This window comes from Strongylocentrotus purpuratus, unplaced genomic scaffold, assembly GCF_000002235.5.
Source record: "Strongylocentrotus purpuratus isolate Spur 01 unplaced genomic scaffold, Spur_5.0 spur5_scaffold_18, whole genome shotgun sequence".
NCBI classification, from domain to species: domain Eukaryota; kingdom Metazoa; phylum Echinodermata; class Echinoidea; order Camarodonta; family Strongylocentrotidae; genus Strongylocentrotus; species Strongylocentrotus purpuratus.
This window is the reverse complement of record NW_022145603.1, coordinates 19,278,511-19,300,552: the sequence shown is the minus strand read 5'-3', so window position 1 is coordinate 19,300,552 and position 22,042 is coordinate 19,278,511. Positions and strand designations below refer to the sequence as shown.

General features: G+C 37.0%; 1 protein-coding gene across 4 annotated transcripts in view; it reads left to right on the top strand.

Annotated features, from left to right (window-relative positions):
- The window catches only part of LOC592072 (AP-2 complex subunit alpha-2), a 63,594-nt gene that overhangs the window by 2,427 nt on the left and 39,125 nt on the right, over positions 1-22,042 (top strand). For all 4 annotated transcript variants that reach the window (XM_030989377.1, XM_030989380.1, XM_030989378.1 and 1 more), the window contains exon 3: positions 2,252-2,320. In XM_030989377.1, the coding sequence (XP_030845237.1) occupies positions 2,252-2,320 (69 nt within the window). The remainder of the gene's footprint in view (positions 1-2,251; positions 2,321-22,042) is intronic.

Sequence of the window (22,042 nt, the reverse complement as noted above, 5' to 3'; positions counted from 1 at the left end):
GGAGGTGTCATGGATTAGTCACCGCACACCAGACTGTGGCTCACATGGTTCGTGGTTCGAGTCCCACCTCGGCACTACTGTCCTTTGGCAATACATTAATCCATTAATCTATGTTTACCCACTCTCCACCCAGGTGATGCAAACGGGTACCTGGCGGAAATTAATTATGCTAGTGGGTCATGATGGCAGCCATTCTAAAGCTTTGCACAATAATGGTCCTCGCATATCTGTGTGTACAAACTGTACATGTAGCTACAGGGGATATAAAAATGTGAGATGATAGTTTGAATTTAAAGAACAAATAATGTAACGACCATAGGAGATTTAACACATTTCAGCTTTTGTCAAGTAATGACAAACTTATTCTAAACCAGTGTTCTTCAGAATTTGAAAATGGGGCACAACAATTGCTACATGTACTGTACATGTACATACAAGTGCACACTGTTGTGAAATGCAGTACTATGTTGCCTGTGGTAAACCATCTTTGTTTACCACAGCTCATATGAACCAGCTGGAACTTCACTAGGTGACCTTTCTTTCACCCAGGGAAGTACACTTAATACATGGGAGATGAGAGTGGAGATTGATTTGGCTCAGTAAATGACTATAAGTAGAGCAGGAAAAAAAGGCACTGGAAATACACACACAAACATATTCCATAAATAAAATGAAGTTGAAAATTGTTGCAAAAAAGATCTTACTTGTAATGTACTTTACTGCAGCCAATCCCAGAAGGAATCAAGTTCAACAAACAAAATCAAGCCTCCTCAAATAAGCCACACAAATGGATAGTAAATGTACACTTTGTAGAAACATAAACCCAGATTTTAATGAAGCCCTACATGTAGATCATTTAAAAAGAAAGACAAAAAAGGTGAACCTAGAATCAAAACCTGACAAAATAACAACAAAAGTATAAACAAATGGACGAAGCAGCAACAATGAAGAAAAAAAGCACGGCAAAACAACAACAAGCAAACAAACAAATGTCATGTTTTTTTGTTAAAAAGAAAGTCACCCGTTTGTAATATCTGATCAGTCAGACAGTTTTAATACACCACTCGGCTAAAGCATGTAATAGATGTTGCCAGTTGAACTCAATTATCTTGTCAAGATCTATCTAGTACATGTAAATAACCTTCAAAGGTGTCAAAGTGTGTTTTTGTTGTCTCGTCCTCGCACACATTGATCATGAATTGTATACCTACTGTACAGTGTACATGTACCAGACTCAAAATGATGGGCTTTACATTTTGCGGACAAAACCTCGTTCACAGTTTTCCAAGGTTTGTTGATAACACTGTGTTTTGATGTGCTGATAAACATGCAGACAGGTTTCACGGATTATTAATACAGTATGCAATTGGATCATCAAGTTTTTGTACAGGACTCGATAGAGTGAACACACAGGGTTTTGTACAAGAACATTAAGATTTTCACCATCTTATCTTTCATTCTCAGATTATTTAAGAAAAAAAATGAATTCTACAATATATTGAATAAATTTAACCTACAGTGTATGTGGATGAAATAAAATGGAACAAAATTTGCCATTGATTTGGACATGAAATGAAAAAAAGACCCTAAACTAGCAATACAGACTTTTTTACAGAGTTGAATTATTCTTCACTGTATTGAGCACTATTTTAGAGCCTTCAATGTTTATTTTTGATTGATTTATTTTTGATTGATTTATTCTTAATAGATTCCTTAATGTAGTGGAACAAATTGAGTCATTTTTTCCCTTTCACTCTGCTCTTAATCCCCATGTAATGTACATGTTATTTATCGCATTGTGAACTATTCTGGATAAAAATAGAGAAGGTACTGTACATGTAATGCAAAAATGTCAATGAAGGTGGCACTGAACTGCTAGATGGAGGTGATATGATTTTTTGGTGTTTTTATGTGTTCACTTTTTCAGGTACATGATGTTAGAGCAAGGAAATTGAAATCAATGTAATTCATTGCATTGTGCTATATTCTAGATAAAAGAATGCAAAAATGTCATTTAAAGGTGACATTTAATTGCTATCCATGGGGGTAATCGGATGGTTTTTGTTTTCCTCTTCATTTTTCAGGTAAGAGCAAGATAGCTGAAGTCAATGTGTAATGAAATCAATATAATTAATTGCACTGTACCTTTTTTCTGGATAAAAGACAAAGCTGAATTGTCAGTTCACGGTGACATTGAACGGCTATGAAGATAATTTGACGTTTGATGTGTTTTTTGTCTTCTCTTTTTTAGGTAAGAGCAAGGAAGCTGAAATCAAGAGAATCAACAAAGAGCTGGCAAACATCCGATCAAAATTCAAAGGTAAGAGATGCAGCCTGCATGAACATGAGCATGAAGTGAATCATGGCCCTGTTTCATTAAACTTGTTATCAATAACAAGGTACAATGACTGTTAAAAGCTACTGAAATCATGGCATTTGATTGGCTGAGAGCAAAGTTGTCATAGAAATTTAGCATTTGTTATAGATAGAAAGTTTTATGAAACAGGGCCCACTCTGCTCAAGTGTACATTTACAAATTACATTAAAGGAGATGGAAAAAGCAAGACTATTAATAGAGTAAAATAGGATGAGAGAGAGAGAAAGATGGAAAAGTAGAGAGAAACGTAGAGAGAGAGAGAACAAAAATATTCAGGCAGAAGAAGAAAACAGTAGACAAGGATAGATTGTTTTTTCTGAAAAGAAACACTAACAACAAAGGTTCTTCATCATTGAATGATTAAAAAGAGATTTCTTCAGATTCATACGCTTAATTTCTCGACGCAACTGCTCAGAAAGTGTGAGTAATTTTTCAAAAGCGAGGCCTGTAGAAACACAAGCATCACGACGATGAGAGAGAAGGTATGTCTTCATCATCTCGAGATTGCCAAATATCCTGCTGTTTCCGTTTTGGGAAATAAGCCCGAAGTTACTGTACAAATCGCTTCTTCATCAGCTCGATACTTGAGCTCGAGATATTTTGCTCAGCGTTCGCGCATAGTGCGAGTCTTTGGGCTGGTGAAGAAGCACTGGACAAATGGCGGGATATTTTGCAAACTAGCACAAGATAACTTCTCGACCAAATATCCTGCTAATTGCAACTTCGGGCTGATGAAAACGCAAATTAGCTGGATAGTTTGAGATCGGGATAGTTCAAATAGTGGGATATTTGGCAATCTCGAGCTAGTGAAGACAAGCCTGATGAGAGAGAGTTGCCAGTATCTCCTCATTAAATGTACAGGCATGTTTGGAAGTGGGGCAAGCGACATTTCATGCATACGCAACATGCATTATTCCACCTTACCTGTCAAATACAATGCAGCTGTGACGCTCTCGGATTGCCATAGAAATTACAGATTTGTTTTGCTTCATTGTGCCATCATTCTGCCTTTGTTTTGTTAGCAGATGATATGGATGGATATGTGGGCTTGTCATGAAATATCAAAATTATAATTTTTTTGTTATGACATTAAATTATCTTTCAAAGAAGATGGTTTTTATTCCATGAAGATAACATGAGACGCCTACCGTATATACTGCCCTTACATGAAAAAACAGCATACATGTAACTGACCTTTTTGCAAAATTGAGTTATTTAGTGTGGGTGACTCAGTCAGTACATCAAGTTACACATGTTAAACTAAAATTTAGGGTTTAAAAATACTATAATTACCTATTTTGATAAGTCAACACTAAATAAAAACATTAAAACACTTTAATAGCAAATTGAAATGCATGTTTCTTCCTATATCTCAGAAACACTAAAATGTCAGTTTTGCTGTTTTTTGTGAAAGGGCAGTATAGAATGATCGTCCATGTGCATGTTATTGAAGGGGTATGACACCCAGTATTCAGTTTGCTTTGAAAGGACTAGACTCAATTGTTTTGTTTTACGTCAGAAACTGCACGATTTGATGCTGGAAAGTTAATCATGCTGTTTATAAAAGTGACACACCCATCTACAACACTGTACATGCAGTTCAACGTTTCATCCTTATAAAAGAACAGTGAGGTTGTTTTCGAATGAACATTTTGAGTACATGTACATGTACACTGTACACTTTGGCTTCAGACAATTTCTCATCGGGAGCTCTTGTGAATGTCCCAGAAGCCCTCCAAGTTGTACATTTGTTGGCCTTGTATTATTATTCTTTAGCATAATTATTATTCAGATTTTTGTTGTTGTTGTTATTGTTATTTTTGAAATTGCCTCAACTTAATTTTTTTGGAAGTCTTTGCCATCTTTCCTATGATAATCCCAATCCTGATGATTTCCTGATTATTTTGGATTTTTTCAACTCCAAAGATAGATAGTCCATGATATCGATGTAAATCCGGTTTAAAATTAGGGGGGTGAGGACTCAGTGCCGTCTTGTCCTGACTTGCTTGAACGCCTCGCGCAAGCCTTTTCAAACAAAACTCTCACTAAAACCTTTTTTCTTCAAACTCTCACTATCACCTCTGGATACTGTCTATGAACCAAGTAGTGCACATTCTTTCGCATTTTAGTCACGTCTTGTAGTGACTGCTGATGAAGATGGGGCTGGGTGTATATTTACACTCCCCTCCAAACCGGCGGACTTGCTAAAACTCTTCCAATATTTACATGATCTGTCTTCTTTCTGACTTGAGTAATTGTCTGGGAAGGAAAATAGACTGGTATCTATAGACAAGCGAAAGGGGAGGAGTAAAACTACTATTTATCGTAATAAAACGTCCATTTGTCAAATGTGCCACATGGATACAAGTTAAAGCAGCCTCATGTCTGATGGTTCACCCAAGACTGGATTTTGAATAAATAAGTTCAAATTTAAAGGATATGTGAAATTTGTCATGTTCTAATCCATCTGAGCAAGAATTAGAAAGATGTAACAAACCAAACCCCACCCCCTCCCCCCCTCCCCCCAAAGTTTCCATTTCTCCTAAAAAATTATTTTGTTATTGTCTTTGATACACTTTCTATCTGTATTCATCCATACTGGTGTCTTTTGTAAATTTACCCAGAAAAACTTATGGAACAGGGAGGCATGGGAGTGGTAAATAAATAACCTGACGATTAAATTACCTATCATGTCTTTGAATGCACAAGATGACCCTTCCTTTGAACTTTGAACTTTGAACTTTGAACTCTCACTGTCGGTTTACATGTATCTAGCATTGGAAATACCTATTTGAGCCTATTTCATTATCACCTGCTGGTGACTTGAACTGCACCTTTAATGTACTTCCACAGAAGTCAAGACAACAACGTACATCGTGTTTGTAATTCTATAGTCAGAAGAGAGCCAGAACGACATTAACTCTGTGTGAAAGTATATGAGTTTAATAACGCCCTTCTGGCTCCGAATGGGCAATATTTGGAAGGAAATGAGACGGATGCAATGATTAAAAACCCGTCTCTCGTGGGAGAGCGGAATGGTGTTAGCGTCACGCGGCACCGTCGTCAAGCGGGACACGACTCGGCCATTGATCTGCCGAGAGCATCAATGAGGCCTGTCTTCATCATCTCAAGATTGCCAAATAGCCTGTTGTTTCTGATTTGGGAAATAATCCTGAAGTTACAAATCACGTCTTCATCAGCTCGAGATGAAACTCGAGCTCGAGAAATTAGCTCAAGATGTTTTGCTCAGCTGCGCGTCTTTCGGCTGGTGAAGTCGCACCGGACAAATAGCGTGATATTTTGCAAACTAGCCCAAGATACCTTGGGATGATTATCTAGACCAAATATCCAGCTAATGCAACTTCGGGTTGATGAAGACGCAAATTAACTGGATAATTTGCGATCGGGATAGTTCAATTAGCGGGATATTTGGCAATCTCGAGCTGATGTAGACGGGCCTGATGAGAGAGCACCGCCGCCGCCGAGGAGGGTGAGAGCGCTCCTAATTGTGGGACCCCAGCTGCTCCGTGTCGGGAAGTGGCGTAAAGATCGTCGGCTGTTTCATGATTGCATTGAACTTTGACTAGTAATGTGTGTTTACAGTGCACATGGTTTCCATGAGGTGCAAATCATTATTTGATTGCAAAGTGTCTGTATTGACTATGGAGCATTCAGGGGATATAGTCACATTTGTTCTCATTTTTGCTTTAATTGCATTTCAAGTTGTACATTCTGCATGTGCATGTACAGTGTATGCAGATCATTAGTAGGTTGCAGAGTGTTGTTAGTTTTAGGATCAGGTATTAGAGGGAGTTTGTCACACTTCTTCTTTTTCTTGATTTTGTGCTTCCTATTCTTGTTGTCTTAAAGGAAAAGTCCACTCTGATATTTACATGTACAGTAGTTTGTTTTGATAGAAGCAGACAAATGAGAGAAATAGGTCAGTGCAAGTTTAAGAGCAATAACCAACTACATATCAGGGTGGACATCCCCTGTAAAGACTGGTTATGGTGTGGGAAAGCAGGATAACATTTTCATTTGCCAAAGTACACTAGTGTCACGCCAGGTTTTGAACCCACGACCTTCGCATTAACAGTCAATTATTTAAACCACTCGACTATAGGCCCGTCTCCACTATCTCGAGATTACCAAATATCCAGCTATTTGAACTATCCCGATCGCAAACTATCCTGCTAGTTTGCGTCTTCATTATACCGGAGTAGCAAATTAGCTGGATAGTTGGTCGGGATAATATCCCAAGATATCTCGGTCTAGTTTGCAAAATATCCCACTATTTCCGAACTAGCGGGATAGTTTGCGACCGTCTTCATTAGACCGAATTACAGAGTCAAATATCCCAATCCCATCATGCACAACGATTTCCAGTTTCCCATGTTTACTAGTTGTACTAGCGCGCTGGGCGGTATAGATCGCATGTGCGCGCGCTAGTACATGTACAACTAGTAAACACGGAAAACCGGAAATCGTTGTGCATGATGGGATCGGGATATTTGACTCTGTTGTTCGGTCTAATGAAGACGGTCGCAAACTATCCTGCTAGTTCAGAAATAGTGGGAAATTTTGCAAACTAGACCGAGATATCTTGGGATATTATCCCGACCAACTAAGCAACTAATTTGCTACTTCGGTCTAATGAAGACGCAAACTAGCAGGATAGTTTGCGATCGGGATAGTTCAAATAGCTGGATATTTGGCAATCTCGAGATAGTGAAGACATGCCTTATGAATATTTTGGTACCGTAACTTGTTATCCGACATGTATTGTACATTCAAAACAAGCAATGAAATCTCTAATGACTTGGACAAGAGTAGTTTATAGTTTTCCCTTCACTATTTGTCCAGAGATACACAATCTTAAAAACTATTCCTTTTATGGCCTTAACAAAAGAGAAAAAGAGACTGAGCCAAAGAGAAAGAAAGCCTCACACAATCCATCCAGGCAACAAAAAAATCCAGCTCGTGCTGGAAATTTTCTCTTTACACATCGATGCAAGAAAACAGCAATTACTGTGACACAAACAATCTCAACGTTTTGCCTTCTTGCAATCACGTTTGTTTTACCGTTTTACTCCTTCCTTCCCCCCTTACCCCGAGGGGCATGTCAGCTTTGATTTCAGAAATAGCTTCAGCTGCACCTCCAGTAAATGTCAGAGAAGTTTACCGGGTATGTTTTCCGCGAACGTTCGCAGACGGCTTCGTCGACAATTTTGATGTATGGTAGCTTTATTTTGGATTTCCATGATAATCCGACTATGGGCCGATAATCTGGCTAGGGCTGTGTGTGGACATTAATTATGTTTTGTGACAAACATGTATGCTGTATGGATCTATGGATCTAAATTCCCCTTGTCCCATTTTGTTAAAGGGGAAATTGAAATTTGAATCTACAATTATTATTACCATTTACATAATATGCCTTACATGTGTTAGGCTAGTTGATACATTTACTTTTGTACTGCGGGATGAATAGACTACATATTGTTTTATTGAAAGTGATTGATATTTCTTTTACCTTTAATAACAAATTTCTAATTCTTTGAGGAAAACATTTTGGATTAAAAAAACAACAATAATGTGTGTTTTTTTCAAATGCAGTATGTATGCATAGCCAAATTTATCAACATTTTACCTACATGTAAATTCACATCTTATCCAAGCTGTTGAATTATGAATAATGCTAATTATTAATAAATTGAAATTATTAGTCCAATTTGACCCCTATTGACCCGATACTTGGAGGGGTGTTCCAATTTGTATTTTTGCAATATTGCAAGGGAAAATATTAAAAAAATTATTTAGCTTTACATTGATATAAGAGTTTTATTTCAATTGGATGTGAGAAAATTCACCGTTCTCCCCAGAGGTCCAATACTCGACCTTCTCTTGAAAACAAACCCTTTGCTGATTTGTACTGAATTGTACGCGGTTGCTAGAAGTGCAAAGCACCCTGGACATGACTTGTCACCGCCTCTAGAGGCCCGGAGTGAGAGATAACAGGAGTAGAACATTTGAAGATTCAGGTCATGTGCTACAAGCTTGAGAACGTCTTCCTCACAACACTCCCATCTCAATAATTGCTCTAGTCTAGGAGAAAAGGGGATGGTTTGATGCAGTGGGGAAAATAATGTAAAATTATAGAGAAAGGATAGAAAAAAAGAAGAAAAGGAATAATGATTTTGATGATGGTGGCGATGATGGTGGTGGTGGTGGTGATGATGATGATGATGATGATGATGATGATGGTGGTGGTTGTGGTGGTGATGGTGATGATGATGATGATGGTGATGGTGATGGTGATGGTGATGGTGATGGTGATTGTGATGATGATGGTGGTGGTTGTGGTGGTGATGATGATGATGATGGTGGTGATGATGGTGGTGATGATGATGGTGATGGTGATGGTGATGGTGATGGTGACGGTGATGGTGATGGTGATTGTGATGATGATGGTGGTGGTTGTGGTGGTGGTGGTGGGGGTGGCGATGATGCTGCTGATGATGATGATGATGATGATGATCATGATGGTGATGGTGATTGTGATGATGATGGTGATGAAGATGATGGTGATGATGATAAAAATAAGGATGATGATAATCATAATATTACAAATGATAATAATTATAATGATAATAACAATTTTTTTATTTTTTATTTAAATGATAATGATGATAATAATAAATATAATAATGACAATAAGATATAAAGGATAATAATAATAATAATATTAACAATAATAATAACAACTATAAATATATGATTGATGTTAATGATAAGAACAAGAGAAAAAGAAGATGTAAGAAATGAGAAGAAGAGGAGAAGAAAGAGGAGGAGAAAGAGGAGGAGAAAGAGGAGGAAAAGACAAGGAAGAAAGAAAAGAAGAAATGTACAATAATCTTTCTGGAGACTGGAGAGTTGTCTAAGCTCTAAAAACTTACAAAAAAGCAAATTCCCTGTAATGGAAACAGGGATTATAGAAATACATCAGACTGACATTTACATTAATTTGCTGGCTTTCAAATAATGATTTCTCTCTAAATTCATGTGAAGAGGCGTATTCTGTTAAGCCATCAATTTTTATCTAGGATTATCATTCCGAACACTCGTACATTTATGCTGATCTAACCACTTTGAACAGAAATATTGTCCACTTTGTGTTCATGAAAAGAACAGACACGCGACATACTTCTCGTGTTTTGGTAATCAATTTACAAATGACACAGTTTCAGGCGATTTTTCGTTTCCTGGAGGTGAATATTCCGTGTCGAGTTTGAAATAAATTCCCAGGGCCTGATTGATATTGACATCAATCTTTTAGAGTGCTCTTTGCATTACTTTGATGATTGTAATTTATTTTGAAAATCCTTCTGCTTTAGGTTGGATGTATAAAATCAAATGGCAATTTGCGATATTAAAAGGTGGTATTTCCTTTTAGGGGTCTTCTCTGTATAATAATACATGGAGGCCAATTTATATAGCACAGCTAGTACATGAATATACTCTTCCGTGCTTAATACAAGAAATCATATTATTACCCCAGCTGTAGCTGAGGCTGCTGAGCTGCCATGTAAGGCGCTAAAAAGCATTTCAAGGAATTTCTTCCTACCAGGTACCCATTTACTTCACCTGGGTGGAGAGTGGCAAATGTACATGTAGATTAATGTCTTGCTAAAGGAAAGTAGCAAGCAATAAACACAAACATTGTCAAGTCTTCAGAACAAACATTTGAGCCATTTTTTGCTTTAATATTTCCCACAGATAAAAATGAATTTATGCACATTTCTAAAAATTTCAATTTGAACTAAAAATTGTTGAGTGTACCCTCCGTCAGGCTGTTAAACTGAAAATTCTTTCAATTTGTAATGAATTACAACAATTTTCAACGCAAGAAACAATAATGGATGACCAAAATTCAGTGTTTTTGTGTATCACCATTGTGGTTAAACCTATTTTTGTAGCTTAAAAAACTTCCACAAATTGTAACCACTTTAAAAATGTACAAACATTTCAGGTACATGTATGTGGAATTATCTAGTTTTGCAATATTGTTAGGTATAAAGGATATATCCAGATTCGAGAAGAAATACAAGGATATAGTTTTTGCTGCTGCTGCAAGAAGTGTACTTCTCTTTTTTCCTTGCTTTTATTAATATTCAATGGTGATTTTTTTGTAAGTACATGTACATGTATTGTTGATCTTTTTATGTATTTCAATTTGGTGGTCCTTTTTATAAGCCCTGCTTTCTCTGGGGTCACCAAGCCATCATTGTGTTCTGCTAAATGTTTGATGTAACTTATTTCGTTGCTTGAATAAATAAATGAATTGAAATGAATTGAAAATGAAATATTTAAAGAAATGTTAATCTTCGGCTTTGGGGACAGGGGCATGTGTATGTGTAGTACGCGACACATGTACATGTATATGTACATGTAATTTACAGTGGTTAAGAAATCAAGAAAGCGATGGAGGTGCTTCAACTCTTGTAGACTCTTGTCATAGCTAAAACTGGATTAAATAAAGCTAGCAAATTGGCAATGTTTGACGAAGGCCTCGCTGAGTGCTACGCGCACTGCATAACAAGTAGATGCACTTATCTACAGGCTCCAAGAATTAATGTATGGATTGCCTGCCTGCCCTATACCCTTGCCTCTTCCAATCAATTTGTCACATCATTGCACTACCTTTTCTACATGTATGCTGCGTGTATTCTCTACGGCTATACATTGTCTTTTATTTTCTGTTTCGTTTCATCACATGCAAAACATTACATTTTCCCTCGTTTACCTTTCTTTTAAATCCTTCTTAATTTGTATATAAACAAATGTAGTTGCAACTTGCTGAAGTAATTGTATTCAAAGGGCTTACAGGCTATACACATATTTTCTTTTTCTTTTCTGTTTTGTTTCATCACATGATAAACATCAGAACTTTCATCATTTACCTTTCTTTTAAATCCATCTAAATTTGTTTGTGTACATGTAGTTGCAACTTGTTGAAATATTCAAAGGGCTTTTGGGCTATACAGATATTTTCTTTTCCTTTCTGTTTTGTTTCATCACATATTTTACATTAGAATTTCCCTTGTTACCTTTCTTTTAAATCCTTCTCAATTTGTATGTGTAATTGCAACTTGTTGAAATATTTAAGCATAACATAGCTTCCTATAGACATTGTATTTTGTTGGAAATATTTAGAGGGCTCTCAGGCTATGCAAATATTAAATTTTTCTTTTCTGTTTTGTTTCATCACATGATACAACATTACACATAGAATTTCCCTCAATTGCCATTCTTTTAAATCATTCTAAATTTGTATTTTCAACACATTCAACAATTGAAGCAGAGCATACCTTTCCTTATAAATTGTATTTTCATGGACAAATTGAAAGTGCTGTAAGAATAAAATTTAGCAATGGTATTTTTGTGGCAATACATGTATTTGTCTCAAGCATTTATGTAAAATTTTTGAACGAATACTGTACTTTTTTAAAAGCATCAGAGACAGATAACAGAAAACAAGCAAATAAACAAACACATGAACAGACAGACAAACAAACAAATAAACAAACACATGAACAGACAGAAAATAAACAAATAAACAAACACATGAACAGACAGACAAACAAACAAATAAACAAACACATGAACAGACAGACAAACAAACAAATAAACAAACACATGAACAGATAGACAAACAAACAAATAAACAAACACATGAACAGACAGACAAACAAACAAATAAACAAACACATGAACAGACAGACAAACAAACCATGGAAGGGTCCACCCACTCTGGATAAAGAATTGATCAGCGGTTGGAATGAATATTCAATTCACTCTGCACAAATCTATCACTTGGATTATAATATCAAACATGCCTCCCCCTAAAAAAAGAATTACCCAGACCTGGGTCTGTTGTCGAGACTCGTCCCGATGAGATCCACTTCACAGAGAAAGCGGAATATATCAAGCCCAAATTGGATTTCAGCCGGGACCGACGGTCCGCCGTAATTTGTGGCAATCTCCTCTTGATCTTAGGCATGATTGGTCCCAGCATCACAAATTCAAATGAGGCCCGTTTTCATCAGACCGAAGTTGCAGAATAACCTGCTGTTTTAAACTAGCCCGATTTCAAATTAGCCAGCTAATTTGCGTCTCCATCAGCCCGCAGTTGCGAATAGAGGGCTATTTGGTCGAGAAAATGTCAGAGAAATCTTGGTCTTGTTTCCAAAATAGCCCACTATTTGGGAAATAGCTAACTATTTTGCGCCCGTCCGAGCTACATTTGTAGTTTGTGATGGGCGTATCGGTCTGGTGAAGACATAGTTTCGAGCTTCGGGAAAATACCCGAGTCTGAAAATAATAATAATAATAATAGGCATTTATATAGCACCGTCTTTCTAGACAATTCTATTCCGAGGCGCACAAGAAAAATAGAAAGAATGAGAGAGTTTGGATTAGTGTCAGTGCCAAGTACACTGTACAGGTAGGGTTATTTTGCAACTTCGGTCTGATGATGGCAGGCCTATGGTGACACGGCGACCGCGGTTTAGGTTTACGTCTGGTATCTCTTATCTGGTTGTTTTCGTAGGCAGTTCAGTTCATTGCCCGTTTTGAGATTGTGTTTATCTTCGGATATGACATAAATTTATTAAAATGTATGTGTACTGTACACTGTATGTTGCACGTTCATGTGAGGTGCTCGTCTGTGTATTTTAGTCTACAGGCTTGGGCAGTGTTATAGTGCCATCATATTTATATTTGATAATATTTTACCAGGATGTATATGATTGTGATATATGATGATGATGATGGTGTTGATGATAATTATGTTGATGATGATGATGGTGATGATGATGATGGTGATGATGATTGGTGATGATGATGATGGTGTTGATGATGATAATTATGGTGATGATGATGATGGTGATGATGATGATGATGGTGATTATGATTAGTGATGATGATGGTGATTATGATTGGTGATGATGATGATGATGATGATGGTGATGATGATGATGGTGATTATGATTGGTGATGATGATGATGGTGATGATGATGATGGTGATGATGATGATGGTGTTGATGATAATTTTGGTGATGATGGTGATGGTCATGGTGATAGATGATGATGACGACAACGACGATTATGATGATGATGATAATGAAGATGATTATGGAAATCATCACATACACTGTACATATTCATACAAGTATTTAGTAATAGAATATGAAACTGCTGTACTTATTTTAGAATGTAATTTACACGACTGAAGTGATCTTCAAATCAGTTAATGGGTACATTGCTTTGATATGATCAATCCACCCTAGGTCTTTAAACTGCACTTTTCTATCTATCGAAATTCATTTAATTGGTATTTGAGCAAACAAACCGCGGCATGGACACCCAAAATAAACAAAGAAACCTCGCCCGTTCATTATTGTACCAATCTCTATCAGTGAGGCATTTCTGTAAACAAGACATGACGAATGATACATTGCGATACGCTCATTTCATCATTGCCTTTTGTATCGTTTACCAACTCTGTATTTATACATTATACATACATGTACATGTATCAGGAAATGATCACTGTTTTACAGTTAGGGCTCTTGTTCATCTGAGAAAAATGAGTTGGGCAACTGGGACAATTTCTGTTTAAAAATGTACATACATGTACACGTTTTGTACCTGTGTAAAAGATGCCATTCTTTTCACACAAGTTGTCTTTGGATTTGGTATTGCCATGGCACAGTTTTGTCACAGTTCTTTTTATATTGTCCTTTTTCCTTTTTCCTTCTTTTAACCAGAGTTCATTTTTAGCTTTCCAGAGCGTAATTTTTCCCTGCCCCTTTGTTTTATTTTTCAATGACTTGTAAACCACATGAGTCAATTACCTTTCAGATTAAGCCATAGTCATTTCAAGAGAAAACACAAAATAAACGGAGTGATGATATTTTATGACATTTAGAAATTGTCATTTAGGCTCAAGTGATAAAAGGCTGTGCATTTTTGGTCCATTTTGGTTGAGAGCAAAATGCAGTTGGCTATGTTACATGATATCAGGAAATATATTCTTCACATGGCTGTGCTAAAATCTTCAAGATTCTGAACTCACACAAATGCTTTTAAATCCTGTTCGGCCTACATCGTCTAATGTTTGGGAAATATATTCATCTTGACAGATTAAGATCTGCGAAGCATGAAATATCTAGATCAATTGATCATCTACGAATCATGAGCTGTGTGATTTATTGCAATAATAATGTATACAGACAAGTAATTCTTTTCTTCAATTGATTAATTTCTTTTGGAAAGCGGTTGAGATCGAGCGACAGGGCCAGTTCTTAGGATTACATAAACTTTTTATGCAGAATATCTACATGTAGGTTTGTAAGTTTGTACGATACATTCATGTACATGGATTATGGAATTCTGCTTTTCCTTTTCAAATGAGAATATAAATAAGTATATTTCTACGGGGAAATTTACCAAATGGTTCTGTCTTTTTAAATTCTTTTAATAGTTATTCTGGATCCCCTATAGATATGCCTCTTTCCCAATTTGTTATGACAAAAATGAGGAGTAATTGAGCATCCAATATTTAAAAAAAAAGTAGTGCAGTGTTGAGTGTGTTTGTTACCAAGCAGCGATTTTGGAGCTATCTTCTGTGCTGTTTTTCTCTCCTAATAGCTGAGCGATCAATCAACTGGTCCCATGGAGTGTGTGTATGATAGCATGGTCAAACAATTAAGACCCCATTCACATAAATAATTCATTTATTATGAGTCCAGCAAAAGAAATATACGTTATTAACTATTAAACAGAGAATGTACTCACTTTGATTAACATTAAACTAATAGCCGAGCGATCAATCAACTGGTCCCATGGAGTGTGTGTGTGATAGCATGGTCAAACAATTAAGACCCCATTCACATCAATAATTCATTTATAATGAGTCCAGCAAAAGATTTATAAGGGAACAGAGAATGTAGTCGCTTTAATAATGCAGAGAAGCAATATTCACTCTCTTTTTAAAATAATAATGGTCCCATGGAGTGTGTACATGTAGCATGGTCAAACAATTAAGACCCCATTCACATAAATAATTCATATATAATGAGTCAAGCAAAAGAAATATAAGGTATTAATTATTAAACAGAGAATGTACTCACTTTAATAATGCAGAGAAGAAGAAATTCACTCTCTTAGGACTTGTGTTTATAATGAGTCCAGCAAAAGAAATAGACTAGAGGCCCGGAGCAGAGAACAAATGCAGCTCAGCTTAATTTAGATAAGAATGAAGTCAATGAATTATGGAAAAAAGAAGAAGATATGAGCTTTAAAATGAAGAGTAAAACTACAATAATGAACAGAAGCTAAAGTCTGACAATTTCAAACAGAAATTGTAGGAACCAAGTGTTTGAAAATAGCAGGCTCTAAATGGCTGTCAAAAATAACAAGAAACTAGTGGTAATAGTATACCACTGATTTTAAAAACCTACAGGTAGCTATTGTTGTTCCTTTATGTTTCTATTTAAATGTTGTCTGTTTTGGTTTTCTCTCTGTACTGTCAATTTTCTGTTTACTGTTATGATTGCAAAGCGAAAATCGTGCGTCTCCAATGTTATTCCTTGATTTTGTAGTACCAATCATCTATTTAAAGGATGAAAGAAAATACCGGTACTACCTGTAGGTGCCTAGTAAATCTCTTTAGTCTGCTCTTGCCGATAAGAAACGGGGTAGCACAGGCTGGGGTAGCATACAATTTGCATTTCAAGCTTTTTCTGTAAGAACCGGAGATGTTATTCAAGCTCAAGTAAAGTAACAAAAATCTTGTGAAAACTGGGTCGAGGGTCGGTGAAAGTAGGTCGGTTGTGTTGCTCTGTGAAATCAAATCTTAGGCAAGCAAATCTAGAAATCATGAAAATGTAGATGAGCTTCTCTTTCCATACAATTACCATCTATTTAATACTTGTTGATAGACACGTTACCTGTAAGGGGCATTTAGACAGCGAACTAAAACCCTGGGTTTTTCTCAGTCAGTAGTTTCATCAGAAGTTACTGGGTAACTACATTGTACATGTGTATACATGTACCCATAAACATGACAAATAACCAGAACAACAACACCCCCAATGAAAACAACAACTACTATTAAACAACCCACCTCTATAGATTTTTTTTTTGTCTTTTGCCTGCTTTTGCAGTGTTATTGTCTCACTTAAAACAATGGAATTATTTGAGGTTTTTTGCTCGTAATGTGACTCTCCTTCTTCACAGTATCACAGTAGCAGCAACAATCGCTCAAGACTATAATCGTCAAAAATCTGAATATTTTGATGGCAAGCAAACACCAACAGTTGGGTTTTTTCAGTATTTTCAATAGTAGAGCTACGAAAACACGATGGTTTTCAATTTTCTTTCCGAGAATAACATTGAAAATAGCCATACTAAAGCCTTTTGACTTGCACTCATCAGATTAAAACGCAAGAATGAAACAAAAAGCCGAAATCAATCAATATAAATGGAAACTAAAAGGAGCAAGGCGCGAATATAACGAGCGCTGATTGGCTGTCTAAAATAACGGTAAACTAGGCTTATGCCAGCCGGTTATACCGAGATAATCGCTAGAGTAATACGAGTGTTCAAATTTTCTTTCAGTGTAAACGGGTCTTATCTCTACCATACTGTTGGGCTTCCTTCTTGATTTGATGGAAATTTTGCCTGGAAAATGCAAAGAAAATAGCCCATCCATTAGGCCCGTTGCCAGGGCAACCAAATTGACGTCCAAATAATAAGCAGTCTCCCGAAAGAGGGCCAATGTATGTACATTGTACATTAGGGAAGTAGTGATCTTGTTGAGTGTAAGGGACCCCTGGAATTGAAGATTGAAACTTGCAGATGACAGAAATCGGCCTCGTTCACATATTGTAATAAAGCTGTCTTTAAAAAAGACCTGTTAGAGCAAAATGCCTTTTTATAGAAGAAAAGTGCATTTCATATTTCTGTATTATTTATCATAAGTGTATGTGAAAGGGCCTTTGTTTCTGGAGTTCGCCAAATTACAGACTCTGGGCTTTATTTTGTCAGTCACAAACTGAGTTTCCTTTTTCTGTTTTTTTTTAAAGCCTGTCTGCGCTAGCTTGGCCAGGGGAATTAGACCTCCCTGCAAGGTCACTAACAGGTGGTTATCTCATCAAATCAGCTCTCAATTAACATAAGAAAAAAGGGGATCATGGGGGACCAACAGGCACCGATTAGGCATTGTTTGCTATATAGAGGGCGCAAGTAGCTATAGTGCAGTGGTGCTTTAAATAAACAGTTTTATGTTTTGTGTGAAAGTGTCTGACAAGGTACTGTTTATGGCCTCAGGCTGTTTAAAAGACATACACATAGCATATGATACCGAGAGTGGAATTGGATGTAGCAAGCGGATATAGATTCTATTCTGCATCTCAAGAGTTCTTGGAAATTCAAATGCAGAGTCGATCAGGTTTTCAGACCGATAAATTGGAAAACTTGACTAACTCGAGTATGAAACGAAAGTCTAATGCATGTTAATATTCACATTCACATAAGCAGCCAGAAATGGCATCATGCTTCTGTTCATTGTGCTGTGTAAAACATAAGTTATAATTAAGTTGTTTTGGGTTGTTTTTTTGGTGGCCATAACCATTGACCAAATAATGGTCCTGATGTGTTATTACTACCACCACTACCATCGTCAGCAGTCCATGGTTATTCAGATTCTTTTTAAACAAATTGAAAAAATTCATAAAAACTATTTTATTCCCCATTCTAGGAGTGTGGTAATAAGCAAAACTTGCAACAATAACACTTGACACTCCTGTGAAAATTCATTAATCCAAAATGTGATAGCCACTTGACAGTTTCACTCCTGAATAATTTGATTAATATAATTAAAGCTACATGTAAACAAGAACACTTTACACTCCTTTGACAATGAATTAATCCAACATATGATAGCCAGTTGACAGTTTCACTCCTGAGTAATTTGATTATAAGCTACTTGTCTTGACAAGCTAAATGAAGAAATGATATAAATCACGAAAATCAAATTATCATGATATACATATAGATTGCTGTAGCAAATATATACTGTATAATACTCAAGGGAAGAAATAAGTATTATTTGCATCTTGTTTCCACAGGAACAGTGAACAGGTACATTTGATTTTGTTATTTTAAACAATTTTAGAAGAATACAAACGTCTATCCCTACATTACCATGAAGTCAAACGTTTCTGTATTATGAAGAATGTACAATATGTGTCGTGAATGACATTAAATGTTGGTCAAAATCAAATGCCTTCTCCATGTAAATAAAGCAAATCCTGTTGAAGATCGTTATGATGACATTTAGACAAGGAACTTTCACTGTTTGTGTGATAAGGTCACAACTGTATGTGAACGGAATGGCTTGTCTCGAGTTTAAAATGAATGTGTTTTTATATCTTTTTGAAATATGAAGTTTGTGGAGAATTTTCCTCCTTTTCTAAGTCCATTAAAAACGATAAGCTCTGTGTTTGAAGCTTTGGAAATGATGCAAATTCTTAGATATGAACATCCAACAAGAGAGCGCTCGAAGAAGGGTATTTGACGAACATTAAATGTCAAGTCATAGACTGCGCTAATCTTCGACAAAAGATATCTGCAAGAATTGCGGCTCGTATAAAAGACTGAACAGCTTTTTATGTTGCCTGCTTAGACCTTGGTTTTGAAGAGCTTCAGACCTGCATCGATTTCATTCCAAAGCAATACTACGCGGCAAAAAGCCTTTTTCCTGCGAATGAAATTCGTTCCTCGATGCCGAGAGCCTCTTGTGTTGGATTACCAGCACATTTTCAGCTCTTTGAAGGGTTTGATATTAAAGACTTGAATAAGGAGATGGCCGAGGCTCATTCTTTCGATTATTCATTCTTCTCCTCTCTTCTCTCTGTCAGTCTCTTTTCTTACTTTCTATTTCTTTCCTCTTCTTGTCTGTTTCACTCTTGCTTTCCGTTTCGCTCCTCTTCATTACCATATTCTTTTGTTGTTGTTGCGATGAGGCTTTCCGTAATTGAACCAGTACTTTCAGTTTTCATTTTCCTTGTATGTGCTCTACATATTTCATCTGATTTTTTTATTCTGATTTCATCAATTTCCCTTCTCTTTTCCTGTCTTGGAATCTTTGTCACATTGGAGAGGCTGAAATGCTATGTTCTTTTCTTTCACCAAATTTATTTTGATCTAAAATTTCGATTCATTCTTTTCCCACCTCCTCACTTTACCCCAAAATTGTATCTTTATCCAAAAATATTGATTATTGAACCTTGTTTCGATTATTTTTGTTATTTTTATTTATTATTTTCTCTTTCCCTCTCCGGTCCCCCTTGCTCACTCTCTCTCTCTCTCTCTCTCTATCTCTCACTCTCTTACTATCTCTCTCTCTCTACCCATTTCTCTTTCGCTCTTCCTCTCTCTTCCCTCTCTCCCCCTCTCTCTCCCATGCTCTTTTCGACCCCACTCTCTCTCTCCCTCCATCTCTCTTCTATCACTTTCCTGTTACTGATCATGATAGATTCAAGATGCATCTATCTTCCTGTCTTCTCTACCCTCTCTCTCTCCCTCTCTCTCTCTCTCTCTCTCTTTCTTTCCTTCTCTTCCTCTCTCTTCCTTTCTCTTCGTCTCTTCCCTCTCTCCCCCTCTCTCTCCAAAGCTCTTTTCGACCCCTCCCCCTCTCCCTCCATCTCTCTTCTATCACTTTCCTGTTTCTGAGCATGATAGATTCAAGATGCATCTATCTTCCTGTCTCCTCCACCCCCTCTCTCTCTCTCTCTCTCTCTCTTTCTCTCTCCCTATCCCATACCATTTCTTTCTCTCTCCTGTTTCTGAGCATGACAGATTCAAGATACATTTATCTTTCTGTCACAGTGTGTTTTACAGCGGTGTCAAAATCACCTGGGGCTATGCATGATAATGTACGACCCGCTCCATCATGGTTCTATAGTTAGTAACTTGTTGATCGCTCCAATTTACTTACAATGTGGAAACATGAATATTTAAACGAAAGCACCGGAAAGACACAAAGTATCAAGCTCTCACATTCTGTGTTTTCTCTAGGCCTATTTTCATCAGCTCGAGATTGCCAAATATCCCGCTATTTTAACTAACCTGATCGCAAATTATCCAGTTAATTTGCGTCTTCATCAGTTGCAATGAGCGGGATATTTGGTCTAGATAATCATCCCAAGATATCTTGGACTAGTTTGCAAAATATATCGCTATTTGTCCTGTGCGTCTTCACCAGCCAAAAGGCTTGCACTATATGAGCGAACGCTGAGCAAAATCTCTTGAGATAATTTCTCAAGCTCAAGTTTCGAGGTTGAGTCTCGAGCTGATGAGGACGCGATTTGTAACTTCAGGATTATTTTCCCAAATCAGAAATAGCGGGCTATTCGGCAATCTCGAGCCGATGAAAACAGGCCTCGGTTGGTTTCTCCGCTGTGCTTTCTCCTATTCACCTCCTCAACAAAACAAAGTCAAATTATCTCGTTGTGTTGCCAGCGAGAATCCCTTCGTGGCCTTCGCTTGATAAATTGCCTTCTTCGTCTTCGCAGAACCCTGGACGCTGTACTCTAGTGCCAGCTTTCCCATCTCTGCTGATTGCATTTGAATCGTCCGTTTTTGCCACCTGCATATATTTATTTCGTTTCTTATGCTAAGGTGGCAATTGGGAATGATGGAAGAGAAGTAGATGACCCTTTATTTGGTTTTCAGGTTGGCGTTTTGAAAGCGCTTTACATTGCCATCAAAGGGAATAAAACACTCGTCGCTTTTCGTCCATGTACGTAGCAACGCAATGAGTCTTGTCTAGTCTGATCGGGTATTTGACCCTTTATTTTGTTTGAGGTTGGCGTTTTGATAGCGCTTCTACCTGGCCTTCAATTGAAGTAAAACACTCATCACTTTCGTACGTAGCAATGCGATGAGTTTTTCCTGGTCTGAATGGGTTTTTCAATGGCTTCATCTGAAGAGTTAGCTCCTAAAGTAGCCTGCTTCTCAAGAAACAAATGAACATTTGCTGAGGTGATGGATGGTTTAATAAAATATAAATAGATGTACTTGGAAAGGGTGGTACTTTTGTATGAGAGGATCGAGGGAGGGAGAGTCAGAGAGAGAGAGACAGAGTGAGAGAGAGTGAGAGGGAGAGGGAGAATGAGATGGAGACATAATTGAATTGAATTGAATTGAATTGAAATTGAAATTGAATTGAAATTAAAGAAAGAGAGAGAAAGTGAGAGAAATGGAGAGAGAGAAATGGATAGAGAGAAAGAGAGAGAGATTGAGACAGAGAAAGAGAGAGAGATGGAGACAGAAAGATAGAGAGAGAGTGCAGGAGAGAATTCATAATTGCATTGCTTGTGTACAGAGCTTCATTCCTCACTTCATACCTTTCAGATTCTGTATCAAGATATGAGATGACATTTTCAAGTTAACATTTTTCTTGCTTTCAGCAGACATTTGATTTCTGGGAATTGTGCGAGGACTTCAAGCAGTCTCTCAAATTGTGTCTGAATCCTCTGAGATGAGAGTCAGAGTGAGAATGAAATAATGAAAGTTTTAACCCTTTCAGGACAAGA